Consider the following 13633-nt stretch of genomic DNA (forward strand, 5'->3'; position numbering starts at 1 on the left):
TGTGTGTGTGTGTGTGTGTGTGTGTGTTTGTGTGTGTGTGTGTAGGTCAATATCTGCACACCTCACCTCCACAGACCTGACTGGGTTTAACACCATCAAAGGTGATAATCAAGTGAACACCCCTTTGAGTTTTACAAGCTTTAGACCTTAGACTTTATTAATCTCAACAAAACAAGTTGTGGTTTGGTATGAGACTGATGGGTTTTCACCTGGTCTACATGGGCCGAGTCCTTTGTCAACTGTGAAGCCCGAAAAAAGTGGCTAGGAATTTGGACAGTCTGGTCTTCAGCTTTATTATGTCTTGTCGCCTTGCAACCATGACAAAGCTAAACAGAAGCAAGAAATATATTGAAATGAGCTAAATATTACTATATTATGATTATGAATATCATAAATTAAAAAAAATTGCTTGGATGCAATACATGAAAAACTAAGGGACCTACCATACCAGCTCGTTTGATTTCTGACAAGAATAAAATTAAAAATTTTGACAAAAAGCTGCTTTAAACTTTAAATTTTTGTACCACCAGATTATATTTTAAAACTGTATCCTTTCTCTTGCTTCGTTTGCCATTAAAAGCAAAAAAATAAAAGAATCTTGACCTGCAATGCATGGGGATAAGGTGGAAGGATCCTCAAATTGTGGGGGAAGCATTTGTGGGCCTTTGAATTTGAACAGTCTTCAGCGCATCGCTGTGATGTAATCGGCCTTTAAATTCAGCCTTCGAAGGATGCAGCCCCTGAATTTGAACACAGCCAACATTAGACAACAATTTGAAGTATTGCACAAAACTTTACTTTCGAGGTTTGACCTAAACTTCTATATTTTTGGCATTGCCCAACGTAAACTCATTGTCACTGTGGCCCCCTTTGTGAATGAGTTATAAGACAGACGGACAGGAGGGATAAAGGAGAAGACCAGGAAAATGGTGCACATGCAGAAAATGAACCAGGAGCACACGGAGGGTTACTGCCGAAAAAGCTGAGCTGGCTTTGTCTTATCAGCCGGCCTCAGCTGATCTCTGGACTCCCAGATTGAGCAACACGTCAGGAGAAACGACATCAGTCAGAGACAAAGAGTCAAGCGAGGCGAAACACAGAAACGACAAGTTAAACATCCAGAGAAGCCCCCACCGCCCCACCCCAGGTACAATGACAGACAGAACGTCTCAGATGAGATTTAGGGGAGGAGTATGACAGATTTGAGAGCRCGGGGAGGGTCAGAGGCAGGGGTCTGGCACAAAGAAATTGTGGGGACAGCCAGTGCTWAAAGGAGGCAAGCACTCATGTGAAGCTCGGAGGAATTCAAGGATAAACGACAGAGAAGAAAGGGATCAGAGGCAGACTGGTCCAGCAGCCCCCCGCCCAAAACTGGACTTCAGCATGGGTGTGAAGAGAAGGGCTGCTGCTGCTATCTTGGTCCTGCTCCTGTTCCTCGGCACACTGTGGTTCTGTGAGTATGTGTGTGTTATTAGTGTTGAACTAATAATTTATTTAATCTGTTGTTGAAAACACATTTAGTCCAGATTAGGCTGATGAAGGCAACAAGATCCAACATCCTGAAAAATGATGCCACATGACTTTTATTCTGAGGTGATGATTATTTTTAGTTTTTTATTGTGACATTTCCAGAGTTATGGTTCGGTTTCAAAAAGGTTTTGCATAATACATAAAAAAAATCCTTCTCGTATCTAGTTTATAAACAAAAAACAACTCCAAAAAGTTTGTAAATCTTTTTGTAACAAAGCTGAAACTGTGATCATGTGATCTCTTTCTCTCGTTTAGATTAAGCTCTGCATTCCACCTCTGCTTTCCTATAATAACCCTGTTAGGAAGATTAGGATCAGGATCTCAGTCTTTAGTAGCAACACTTCAGTTTTCTCTTTTTGTTTCTCTTTACTAAAATTTTGGCCCAATTCTTGGTCCGGATAGAAATACTTTTCCAACCGATGTTTTATTTAAAGGGATTTCACAGTTTTTCTTTGTGAGTGTGAGTTGCATTAATGAAAAAAAAAATCAAAAAATGCCTTTTGGAAACAAAACAAAGAGAGACCGAAAAGCCTAACTTGTATTAATTTTTTGATTTCCAAGAAAACCATAAGGCAGCGGTCAACTCAACTAGATCTGCCTAAAGAAATTTTTCCTCTAACAAAAAGTCAATATTTGCACATCTTGTTTGTCACACTAATTAATGTAAATGTTAAACAAAGCTGCAATGCTTAAACTAAATCAGTAAATGTGAGGGAAAAATAAAAAAGTTGCTTTTAAGAAAATGTGAGCCAGTAATTAAAAAAGTAATAATTTATTCTACTGAAACTAGAGAATGCTCAGGGTCCCGATAAGCCTTCATTTGGGCCCTCATCCACACCACAGACCGTCAGTTGAAGAGTCCTATTAGTTTAGGTTTGGCAGTTAAAAGTCTAAATCAAACAAGACAGCAGTAAAACTTTCAATCATTGGACAGACGTTATCAGTCACAAAGTCAACAGGTTCAGTGTCAGCGGGTCACAGAACCAGAGAAACCAGAGACCCGTCTGTGGGTCAGGATGACCCGACATTTAGGCGTCACAAAGAAATGACCAGAACCTGTTTTCTGTAAAAAGGTAGAAGCTAAACACAGAAAGCAGTTGTTCTTGAAACAGTTCTTACTGATGGTGTGGCTTTTGTTTGTATGTGGGTCTGCAGTGGACTGAGGACCCATGGGGGCTGGGGGGGAGGGACTCTGTTAGCACAAAGAGCTTCTAAAGAAAGCTGAAGCAGTTTGGCTTCCCTCAGACAACTGAAAGATGATCCCACTGTGAGGCTGTTGTTCAGGGGGACAGAGGACCCCACACACATCCACACTTTAAATGGTTTTAAAGGTGAACACTGTAATCATGACTGCAGCAGATCTTTGCAATGTCGATGTACAGACAGTGAAATATTCTTTCAACCATTCGACCATTAYTCTTTTATTTCTGGTCTTTAATTTTTTATTTGCTACTCCTGCAGCTTTGGAAAACCCATAAAAACACATATATGATCAGGATTAGTGACACAAATAYGATTTTGGTCACATAAGTTAAATAAATTAGGCTCAGTTCTCCTAAAATTCTTTTTAATCTGTTTTAGATCAAACGTGAAACACTGCCGTTACTTCATTAGTTTGCCAGKGTCCAAAACACACCCCTTGACGAAATAGTAATGCAAAAAATAAAATAAAATAAAATAAAAATAAGAAAGAGAAACTAGAGAAGATGCATTTCTCAAAATTAGCTGAATGATTGCTGAAATTTGCTGAAGAACCCAAACTGTTTAAACAAAAACTTCAAGGGGCAAAGAATAGCTGAAATATGCAAATAAAAAATAAAAAGTAATAAGTAAAAATATAGCTAAAAGGGGCAAAAAAAGCTGAAGAGGACAGAAAGAAGGAACAAAAGAAAAGTTTAAGTAGCCGAAGAAGATTAAATTATAGCAGAAAAGGTCAGATGGCTAAAAGAGTAAGAAAAAAGTTATAATCAGCAAAATAGAAGCCAAAGGAAACTGAAATTAGCATAAATTATTTTAAAAAGCTGAACCAGAACCAAAAATAACACTCACTGTAAAGATTTGTTTGCATTTTCAAGGGTTTTATGTTTTATGTTGAAGAGGGCTGAAAAAGCTTAACATCTCCAAACTGCTAAATACTAAAAGTCATAGCCAGAACGTCCTGAAGGAAATGAACATTTTGATACATGAAATACTGAAATAGCACAAAAATTGCACGCACAAATGCCATGGCGAGTAAAAGTGATACTAATTTAGGCTAGCTATAGCACTGTTAGCTGATAATGCTCAAATAAAATAATGTTTTTGGCTCAGCCATGGTGYTTAACTCTTCATGAAAAAGAAAATATATTATCCAACTTTTCAAAGTATAAATTTGCCACTTGTGAACCGTGAATTAAAACAGAAAGTGTTTATTTATTTATTTATTTATTTTTAATCAGGACCTGAGTACAGTACAGCTTAACTCCTGCCTTGCTGTGCTGCATTCAAATGCAGTAGGATAACTCAGAGCTTAGCTCAAACACAGGCATTTAACAAATTGATTAAAGGTATTATGAACTACAGAAGCCAAGAACGAACATTTTCAACTGATAATTTTTTCCATGGTTTTCTCGTGATAATGACATATTATGTTAAAACTTCATTTATTGCTTCTGTGAAATAATGGTTTTGAAACTTTTTATCATATGGTGACTTCGGCCTTTGGGGTTCATTCCAAGACCATTTTTGTTTCAAATGAGACATGAAAATCCCTGTCACTGCTTTCTCTCAGTGTCTTTTGCATAAAATAATTTCCTCTGTTCTCCGTTAGGATGAACTCGTCAGAACTTTTGATTTTGTCCGATCTTATTACTTAACCGTTGGCAATTATCGTTATTAGTTTGAGGTTACTGCAGGAAATTAAAAATCTGGAAATGACTGCATCGTTAACAAGTTTTTATTAAATGAAACATAGAAGTTAAAAACCTTCTACCTAAATGATAAACCTTGAGCTTTGGAAATAAAAAGGACATTAAATAAAATACTATAATGTAAACTTACTGCTTTTGTTTCTTTTCGCTGTTTCACTGCAGACGGAGGTTTGGATTACCACTGGGATTCTTGTTTGAAAGGTTACAATCATGCTAACAAAGTAAGAGTACAAGCAATTCTCTAGAAAATTTTACACATCACAAAATTGATTTAGTGAAGCAGATGGGCGGTGAAAGRATAAACCGCATGAGGTTTTTTTCTCTTCTCTGTCCTCCACATTTACACACATCCCTCTGCTAGGCCCACCAGCTGTCCAACAGCAGCAGACCAGAGGTGTCCAAGGACCCCCCTGTCCTCTCCATTTGCCCTGGCCAGAACTTCCAGTTGTCTGTGCTGATCTCTCACCTACTGGATGCTCCGGATCACACCTCTGACACGTTGTTGCAGCCGTACCTGTCCAGCTGGGATGAGCTTGTGAAGTAAGATCATGCATCAGAAATCTGGTCAATATATTTATGTAGCACATAAAAACAACAGAAGTTGACCACAAGTCAGCAAAATGAACAGATAAAACAACAACTAAGAAACACAGAAATGTGAAAAAAATATGTCAAACTAATTTGAAATACAGAAATACAACATAAAAACATCATCTCTAAAAGAATCTCAAACTCTGCCAGAATAAAAAGCCAAGCAGTAAAGATTGGTCCTAAGCATAGATTTAAAAAGTCTCAACAGTGTCAGAGGTTCAAATTCAAAAAGCTAAACCATTCCACAGATTTGAGGCAAAAACTACAAAAGCTCAATCACCTCTAGATTTTAGTTTGGATATAGGAGTAGCAAAGAGAAACTGGTTGGATGACCAAAGTTTTCTTACTGGAGCGTGAAGGAGATCACATGTATGAAGGGGCCATTTTTAAAACTTTAAAAGTAATCAATAAAATCCTAAAAAATCATACAGAGATGATTTATCTAAACCAGCATACAAAGCATTAAAATAATCTAAAGACCCTGTCACACTAGACAAATTGTGCTGATTTTTGAAACATTGTTCATGTCTAAATTGCTAATAAAAGTTGTATATTTGATCAATTTGTTCAAATTACATCATTTATACACCAAAAAGATGCTTCCTGTAAAATTTTTCAATTCCATCTTCAATGAAGATGTCTTTAAAATGCTCATAAGTTGGCATAAGTTKTCTAGTGTGACGAGGCCTTAACTAAGAGGTAATAGAAGCATGAATGTTTTTGGTCAGGAGATRTGACTTCACTTTGGCAATAAGTCTTAGTTGTGTTTTTCTGTTTGTCCAGTTTAAAGGCACTACTAAAGATAACACCCAGATTCCTGAATAACTAAGCCAAGAGACCAAGGTTGTCAAGATAAACACATTTACCAAAACTGTTGACTTTAGCCTTACTTTCATTTAGATTCCGGAAATTCAATTTCAACCAGATTTTTATGTTGTTCAGACAACTCAGGAGAGGTTGGGGTGGATTTACAGAGCCTGGCTTAATGAGCAGATAAACCAAATGTCATCAGCAAAACAGTGGAAATGAATCTTATAATTTCTATAAAAAAAAGGATCCCAAAGGCAACACGTAAAGACAAAAAAAAAAAACAGAGGACCTAGAATAGAGCCTTGAGGGACCCCACAAGTCAAAGGAGCTGTAGAAGAGAAGCATTAATGAACAGAGAAGCTCTTATTCGTCAGGTAGGATCTGCTGACCACAGTATTAAATTATTGATTCTGAAAGGCGACGTACATTTCTGTGTTGCAGGTTCATGGATTCTCTGGGCCCGATGGTGAGTCTGATATCAAAKGAGATAGAAAGCAAGACCTCAATAATCCGTCAGCTGGCCCTGCTGTCTGAGGAGGGCCCTGACGCTGAGTTTCAGCCAAACGTGAATTCAAAAAACTCTGTGAAGCCACAAACCCCGCAGCACACGGGCGCCTACCGCTCTGTGCACTCCATGATCAGGGCAGAGCTGGACGGAGCCGTGGTCAACTTCCACCACCAGACGGACTCCGGATGCCGGACTCTCCTGAGGCTGCATCGAGCTCTGCTGTGGCTGAAGCTCTTCTTGCAGAAGCTGGCTGAGACGAATGGGGGCGGCCGCCTCAGGAGCCCCTCGGAGCTGTGCCGGGAGGCCTAYCAGAGCACGCTCGCTCAGCACCATACCTGGTTCGTCCGCAGAGCTGCCGAGCTGGCCTTCATCGCCATGCCTGAGCGGGGGTTCTTCTTCAAGCTGGTGTGCGTGCATAACCAGGAGGAGCTGAGCAGGGTGCTGAACAGAGCGGTGGCGGCCATCGGGGAGGTTTATGACAGGACTCAGAGGGCCTTAGAGGAAAATGGCATGCTGGATTTGCCTTAAAGAGGATTCTAAATTCACCTTCTGCTGCTGCTCTAACTTATTTTGTAGTGAACCCTTGGATCTTTGGAAAAATGAACTGGATCAACACATTTCCTACAAACATGGCTGTCAAATACAAGGCTAGACTGTAAACTTTGTCCTCCTGACCAAACTGAGTCCTCTTTAAAGACAAGTTAAAGATTCTGACAATGRTATAGGCCAGGGGTGTCAAAMTCACTTTCACCAAGGGCCACATCAACAWTATGTTGGCCCTCAAAGGGTCRRTTGTAATTACTTCAAGGTTTCATGTTTAACTTCAATTAAATGCAAAACATCATGTTCCTCATCTCATCACTRAGACTGAGCACGACTAAAAATCAATAACTGAGCTCTACATGGTATTTCCTCCATAGAAACARWGTTTTAACACRTCTTCTTATAAACACTGAAAAGTACATGTACAACTGGATAAATGTGAAATGCTGAGTAGCTCCATTCTGAACTCTCACACTTTCCAACAGGGAATTCCCACTGGAGGGGCATTCCAGTTTAAATTTGTACCTTGTAAGTGAAATTCCCATTCTCCAGTCTGGRCCACAGCAAAAGTAGTCGACAAAAATGTAGTGAAATTGAAATTTACATGGCTACTTTTGAACCCYGTGTACCTCCACCTGGTRGCATGTTGGTGTTTTGCAGGTAAAATTATCAACATGCATTATGGGAGATGTAGTTAATGCTGGCTTTAAAGTAGCATACACTTATTTTAAGACATTATTACATCGTTAAATCAGGCCACATGAAATACAATGGTGGGTTACATTTGGCCCACGGGCCTTGAGTTTGACACCYGATGTAGGCTGTGAATTATTTAACRTGATGGTTCCGATATTTTGAAGTGGGGTTCTGGGAAAAACATAAGCATTTAGTATCTTAACTATTTTTAGGGATTTTTTTTTCCTACTTTGGAGAAATAGTGTTATTTTGACCAGCTTAATGTTCTAAATGCGAGAGTTTAAACCAAAGTGGATTTGAAGTTAATGTAAAAAGCTTATAAACCTTTAAATTATTGTTGTGTTTGCACTACATTATCTACAACAGAGAGGATGTTAATTATGTGTTCCCTTTCCAAAGAAGCCTCCTTTAATGCTCTGATGTGACTTGTGGGCACAGTAACTTAAAATCATACCATATACATCACCAGAAAGGTAGTTTTTCTTTGCTGAATCCAGGATGTCTCATGTTTTTGTGCCTGCCAAATGTGACTTTTTTTAAATGAAATGTATTCCATGATTAAGTGTAATTCATTCCTCTTGGTTTAGTGTTCTACCTCAGACCTGTCTCAGTCCTGGTGTGTTAGTGTTTAAAGTACAACAAGACCAATTGTTTGTAATTAAAGTGGCATTAAAGAAAGTGTGCTGAACAAAACACATAACACAGTGTTTCAGTAAACACACTGTGAGTCTTAATTGGACAGTTTTGCACATCAGTTAAACATTTTGTATCAAGTTCAGAATAATTACATATCTCATTGGATTATAAATTTGTCTTTTTTTCATGCTATTGTAGTTTTGCATCTAAACTGTTGTAATGTAAACAAGTATCCAGCAGAGGGCGTTAATGCTGACCTCCATGTTTACTTACTTGGTGACGTGGCTGATTTAATCAACACTTTTACCTGGACCCATGGTACCCTTTGGTATTTATAAAGGCTTAATAAATATTCAAGCTTTAAAATGATTATAAATAGATATATAAAACATAGACATACATATCCTGGACCACATACAGAATAGCAAGCATCAAGCAGTCACCAGTCTTCAATACACTATTTGTAGCTCTAATGCTACATAATCCTGCCTTTTCTCTGTAGAGCTCTGTCTTCCTGAGGAAGAGACAGAAGAAAAGATCAACCGAGGCAGAGAAGCTTGAAAAGCTCAGGTTGTGTRGGAGGCAGGAGCTGAAAGGAAGTTAACCTCACCTTTAACCCTCTCAAACAGCTCTGAGTTGTTTAAATACCTCCTTTTGAGCAATTATTTGTTCAATAATCCAGGAAGTGAGAGAACTTTGACTCGACTGACAGATTTCATCTACTCAAATATAAAAAAATATAGTTAAGATCTTTTGAAGTGGGGCTTTGTGGAAAGGTTATGGGTAATTAACATCTTACCTGTTGTAGATAGTTTTCTGAGCATCCTCAGTTTGGAGTAATTGAGTTTATTACTGAACAATGAGTTAAAGACTAGTCTGAACAGGTCTAAGATCAAAGTAGTGTAGTGTCCAAGAGTAGGGGCCTCTTCTCAGGAATGCACAGATGTGTTATGTCTCTTGGTTTTCCAGCTTCAGAGCTCGGCACATATTACCATTTTAGGAAGAGGAATGCTTAAGGTATACCGTGACAAAATTTATGAGGCCTCTGTTGAACTACACTGTGCAACCTATAAAGAGGCTTGTACACCCCTACCCTTGGCCTTCGTACTTCATCTTTCTTACTTGGTGAATCATTTGGCTTGGAGGCCATAATTTGGTTTTTGGCTGTAATCTCCTGGACTGCAAAATAAAGATTCTTGCTGTTCAACCAGCCTGTTTCAGAGTTTTCCCTCTTCATTGAGCAGCAGCAGTTCCGCAGAACCAGAAGACATGGTTATTACACCTCAGTAGCTTGATGCCATTTAAAACATGTCCTGTTAAAAAAAAACCAAAGCAAACAGTACTTTAAAAACATTTATCACCATTTACATATAATTTTATGCACATTTGTAACTGTAAATATAGCTGAAAACCTGTTTTAGGAAAGCAAAAATCCACAGCTTGGTCAGAATGAACCATCATTCCTCCAAACAGAGGTTGTTTAATGAGTTATCTACAACAGGTAAGATATTATTTGTGCCTACAGGACCCCTTGTTTAAAGATCTGCGCAATAGTGAACATGTGCTTTTTTGTTCTTTTTACACATTATCACAACACAAATAAAAACAGCTCTTACATTTTTTAAACCAAACAGCAGAATGTCTGCAAAATCTCCCTACAAAATCCACTGGTGCTGCAGATTATCCTACATTACAGWTTATATCTGTCTGAAGCCTTTTTTGACATTTGCAAAAGGCAGGGAATTATTTGACCCTATTTTAAATCACCACAAGTCACAATCTTTTCTTGACACTTGAGCTCAGAAATGTAAAGAATATAAGAATAAATGACTGAGACACAGAGGCACAACAAAGACTGAGTTTCCTTAAATGACATTTATTATATTCTCTATCTGGATTGTGATAAATATGAGCAAAAATATACACACGGTTAAAGCAAGGGAGGAAAAACAAGTACAAATTTCAGCCATAGGGGTGAGATATCTGAACAAGTTTCAACACTTTATTTTTTTTTTATCTCTTCAACAATTCGTTCACGGCAATCCTAAGTAAACAGTGCATCTGAACTCGAAGAGGAAATGTGCAGGCAATGATGCTTCTTGTTTTTAATCACCAGTTGAAACATGAACAGTTGCCTCTTTGTGCACCGTGTGCAGTTTTGAAAGTGCTTTGAGGGTTAAAGTCCTTGATTGCAAGCGTCAAAATCTCATTTAAAAAAAGGCGGAAAAGAATCAGAAAAACTGGCAAAACCATTGAACCTAAAACAAACTGATGTTTTTTTGCTTTTCATTGAACTAACTTATGAAAACATATATCCACTCGCTTTTGAGCAAATGCTTTTATTAACAAAGCCATCACTTTAATATTGCCTTCATATTTTCCTGAATCAAATACACCGCTTCCCATTCTCTTCATGATGCGCTGTTTAAGCACAACCTTCCCGCTAAACACGCACAGGGAAAAAATATATTGCTTTTTGACATCACCTCCTAAATACTTCCCCAAGAAATCAAGACAGAAATGGAGACAAGAGGAAATAAAACTGAGACGCTGGAGAACAAACGTGTCTGTCCACCAGGAGGCACTGTTCTGTTGTGGTGAGAAATAATCCTGTTGTGCGTGTTCTTATATAACAGGAGGCCTTGTTCCTAACAAATGGTTTTTAGCCCTGCAGCTGGATCTCTGAATGAGGTTGGTGCTCAGATCTGCTGTACGAACACACACACACAACCTGAAATTATCATCGATGTCTTTGTTTGAAAATAAAGCAAAAATGTTCAAAAAGATGATGAGGATTTTTTTATTCAGGAGGTTTGTAGTTTAAAGTAATATATGTATAAAGATATTTTGAATGAAATGAACCGGGCGACCAAAATGCAGAGGAGGAGGATCAACAAAAGTAGGGTAAAGGAGTTCAGCGTGCCTGCTCTGGATTATCTGAGCAGATTAAGGGATTACAGTGAAATTAAGTGAGTGTTGCAGAGGACAGATGCATGTGGAGCGGGCAGACTGGTCCCAGAACGAGTCTGTTGTCTCATTCTGTATGAACCCCACCAGATTCAGTGATGTTCTTCAGATAACCAGTTCTTGTTTGGACCACCGTGAGTTAATTATTGTTTTCGCAGCGTGAAGAACGGTGAGGTTCAGAAGTCAAATCCGACCTCTGAGATTGGTGAAGTCATTTTTTAACATCTAGTTTTGGGAGCCTGCCCAGCGCAGTTCACTTTACATGGGAAAAATCAAGGTACACATATAAGTACATTGGCTTTACTGCTCCAGCTGTTAATCTTGAATAATATGTGTAAAACACTGAATAGTACATTTTGTTTACATCTTTTACCCTTTTACTTTGCAAGAATCTACCTTACTGTACATTTTGTATAAGGTGTGTTTTAGGTACCATAGTGTTGATTTTTGTACCAAAAAGAACATTCTTTCCACCCTAAAGATTATTTCTTATACTTTAAACTACATTTTTGTCCAATATTGTACAAATGTCTGTACTTTTAAGTTAAATTTCAAACCCTGGGGTATTTTTTTTAATCCAAAATTTGATTTTAGCATCATAAGGACAGTTTTTGCATCGTATGGTACACGTTTTGAAAAATCAGAAGTCACAATCTTTTCATTTCAAAACTGMTTTTTGCAAACTAAACTACATTTTTTTGTACTTTAACACTAAGCTTTGAAGCCTAAAGTACATTTAAATGTAGTCTAAAGTTTAATTTTCACATAAGGTACATATTTGATCCTATAGTGCAATGTTTTGTTTTTGTATGCCAAGACTGACTTTACACCCTGTGGTGTATTATCATAACCTAATGTTGATTCTTGCCTCCTATCATATTTTTCTGGTATTTTTGTTAAACCAAAATTAGATTTTTCTTCCCTAAAAGGAGGATTTTGAACCTAAAACAAATTTTAWGTACCGTAAAGTTAATTTTAGCAGCCTAAAGTGTTATTAAATTGTASCCTAAGATACATTTTTGTACCATATAGTGCAATTTTTTTACACTTAAATATGTTTTTTATGCTGACAATTATTTTTGTATAACTACATTTTTGTCAACTATGATTGAATTTGCACTCTGTGGGCTGAAGAATTTTTCAACCCATATATTTGCACTAAAAGGATCATTTTTGTATCACAAGGAGCACTTTATGTAGATTAAACTCCATTTATTTGCACCCTAAAATGAAGTTTTGCCACCTAAAGTACATTTAATTGTAGCCTGGGGTTGATTTTTTTTACCATAAGGTCCACTTTTTTGTGCAATTGTTGTATTTCAAGAGTTATTTTTGTACCACAAGGATATATTTGGCATCCCAAGTTATAATGTTTGTATGTTAATTATTGATCCTTTAGATATATCTTCTGTACCGTGGAGTAAAAAAAAAAGTATATAACAAAAAATTTTAAATCTACATTTGTTCAGATTAACATGATTTTTTTTACCTGGTGTACTGCTGGAGCAACAAAGAACTCAACCAATGAACCCTTTTACAGTCCAGTTCCTTGGTTTGTAGCTGTGTAGATCCAGTACTAAACTCTGAAGTGATATAATGAAGATAATTTTGGTTATCAACTCATCATGTTGGGTTTGTTTCCAACGCAACAACAGAAAAATAAAGCAAAACAAATAATAAACAAACATGATTTTCATTGTGGACAGTGATGTTTGTCTCCAGTTTTTTTCAGTTATCTACAAACCAACTCAAAACTCTGATTAAGTAATTATTGTTTGATCAAAAATATCTACAGCTTCTGAAATTCTTGTTGAAGACTCACAAAGGGGACAAAAACCTGTCTTAGTCATGCTTCTCCCCAAAATTAAATAAATGAAATCAACAGAGTCTTACCAAAACAAACGAAACAAACACTTTCAGAATAAAGCAATCAAAAATAAGAAAATGGCATCTATTTCTGATACAAATGAAATAGATGCAAGACACACAATAAAAAGTAAAACTCTACATATTTAAATTAAGCATAAATTGACACACAACTCAAAACRTTTTGGTTAAACTTTAGGAAAAATATACAGGAAAAGTCCTAATTTTTGCTATCTTGATGAAATTCAGAAACATGGTTGGGTTAAAACAATGAAAGCTACTTCAAGTAGACATCTGGGCGCTTAAAAAGATGTTTCCCAAAATGTCTGAACCGTGACTGATGTATGGCTTTTTATTGTTTTAAGTTTGGTGTCRTTATGAACGAACTAAATGTGAGTCGAGGGTTTTCCCAGAACAGATCAAAAATAATGAATATTTAATGAACACAAGCATTCTGAATGTTTACAGCTAAATGAGTATTGCACATTGCATGCAACTTCCCGACCTACAGTGAGAAATGGGATCTGTAAATGTAACACACACACACACACACACACACACACACACACACACACAC

The 13633-nt window shown here is 37.3% G+C and overlaps 1 protein-coding gene across 1 annotated transcript; it reads left to right on the plus strand.

Annotated features, from left to right (window-relative positions):
* Positions 1-1114: 1114 nt before the first annotated feature.
* Positions 1115-8410, plus strand: gltpd2b (glycolipid transfer protein domain containing 2b). The gene is made up of 4 exons (XM_014006701.1): positions 1115-1453; positions 4602-4660; positions 4801-4979; positions 6282-8410. The coding sequence occupies exons 1-4, from the start codon at positions 1384-1386 to the stop codon at positions 6874-6876; spliced, it is 903 nt and encodes a 300-aa protein (XP_013862155.1). The 5' UTR covers positions 1115-1383; the 3' UTR covers positions 6877-8410.
* Positions 8411-13633: the final 5223 nt, after the last annotated feature.

Source organism: Austrofundulus limnaeus, unplaced genomic scaffold (assembly GCF_001266775.1).
Source record: "Austrofundulus limnaeus strain Quisiro unplaced genomic scaffold, Austrofundulus_limnaeus-1.0 Scaffold37, whole genome shotgun sequence".
NCBI classification, from domain to species: domain Eukaryota; kingdom Metazoa; phylum Chordata; class Actinopteri; order Cyprinodontiformes; family Rivulidae; genus Austrofundulus; species Austrofundulus limnaeus.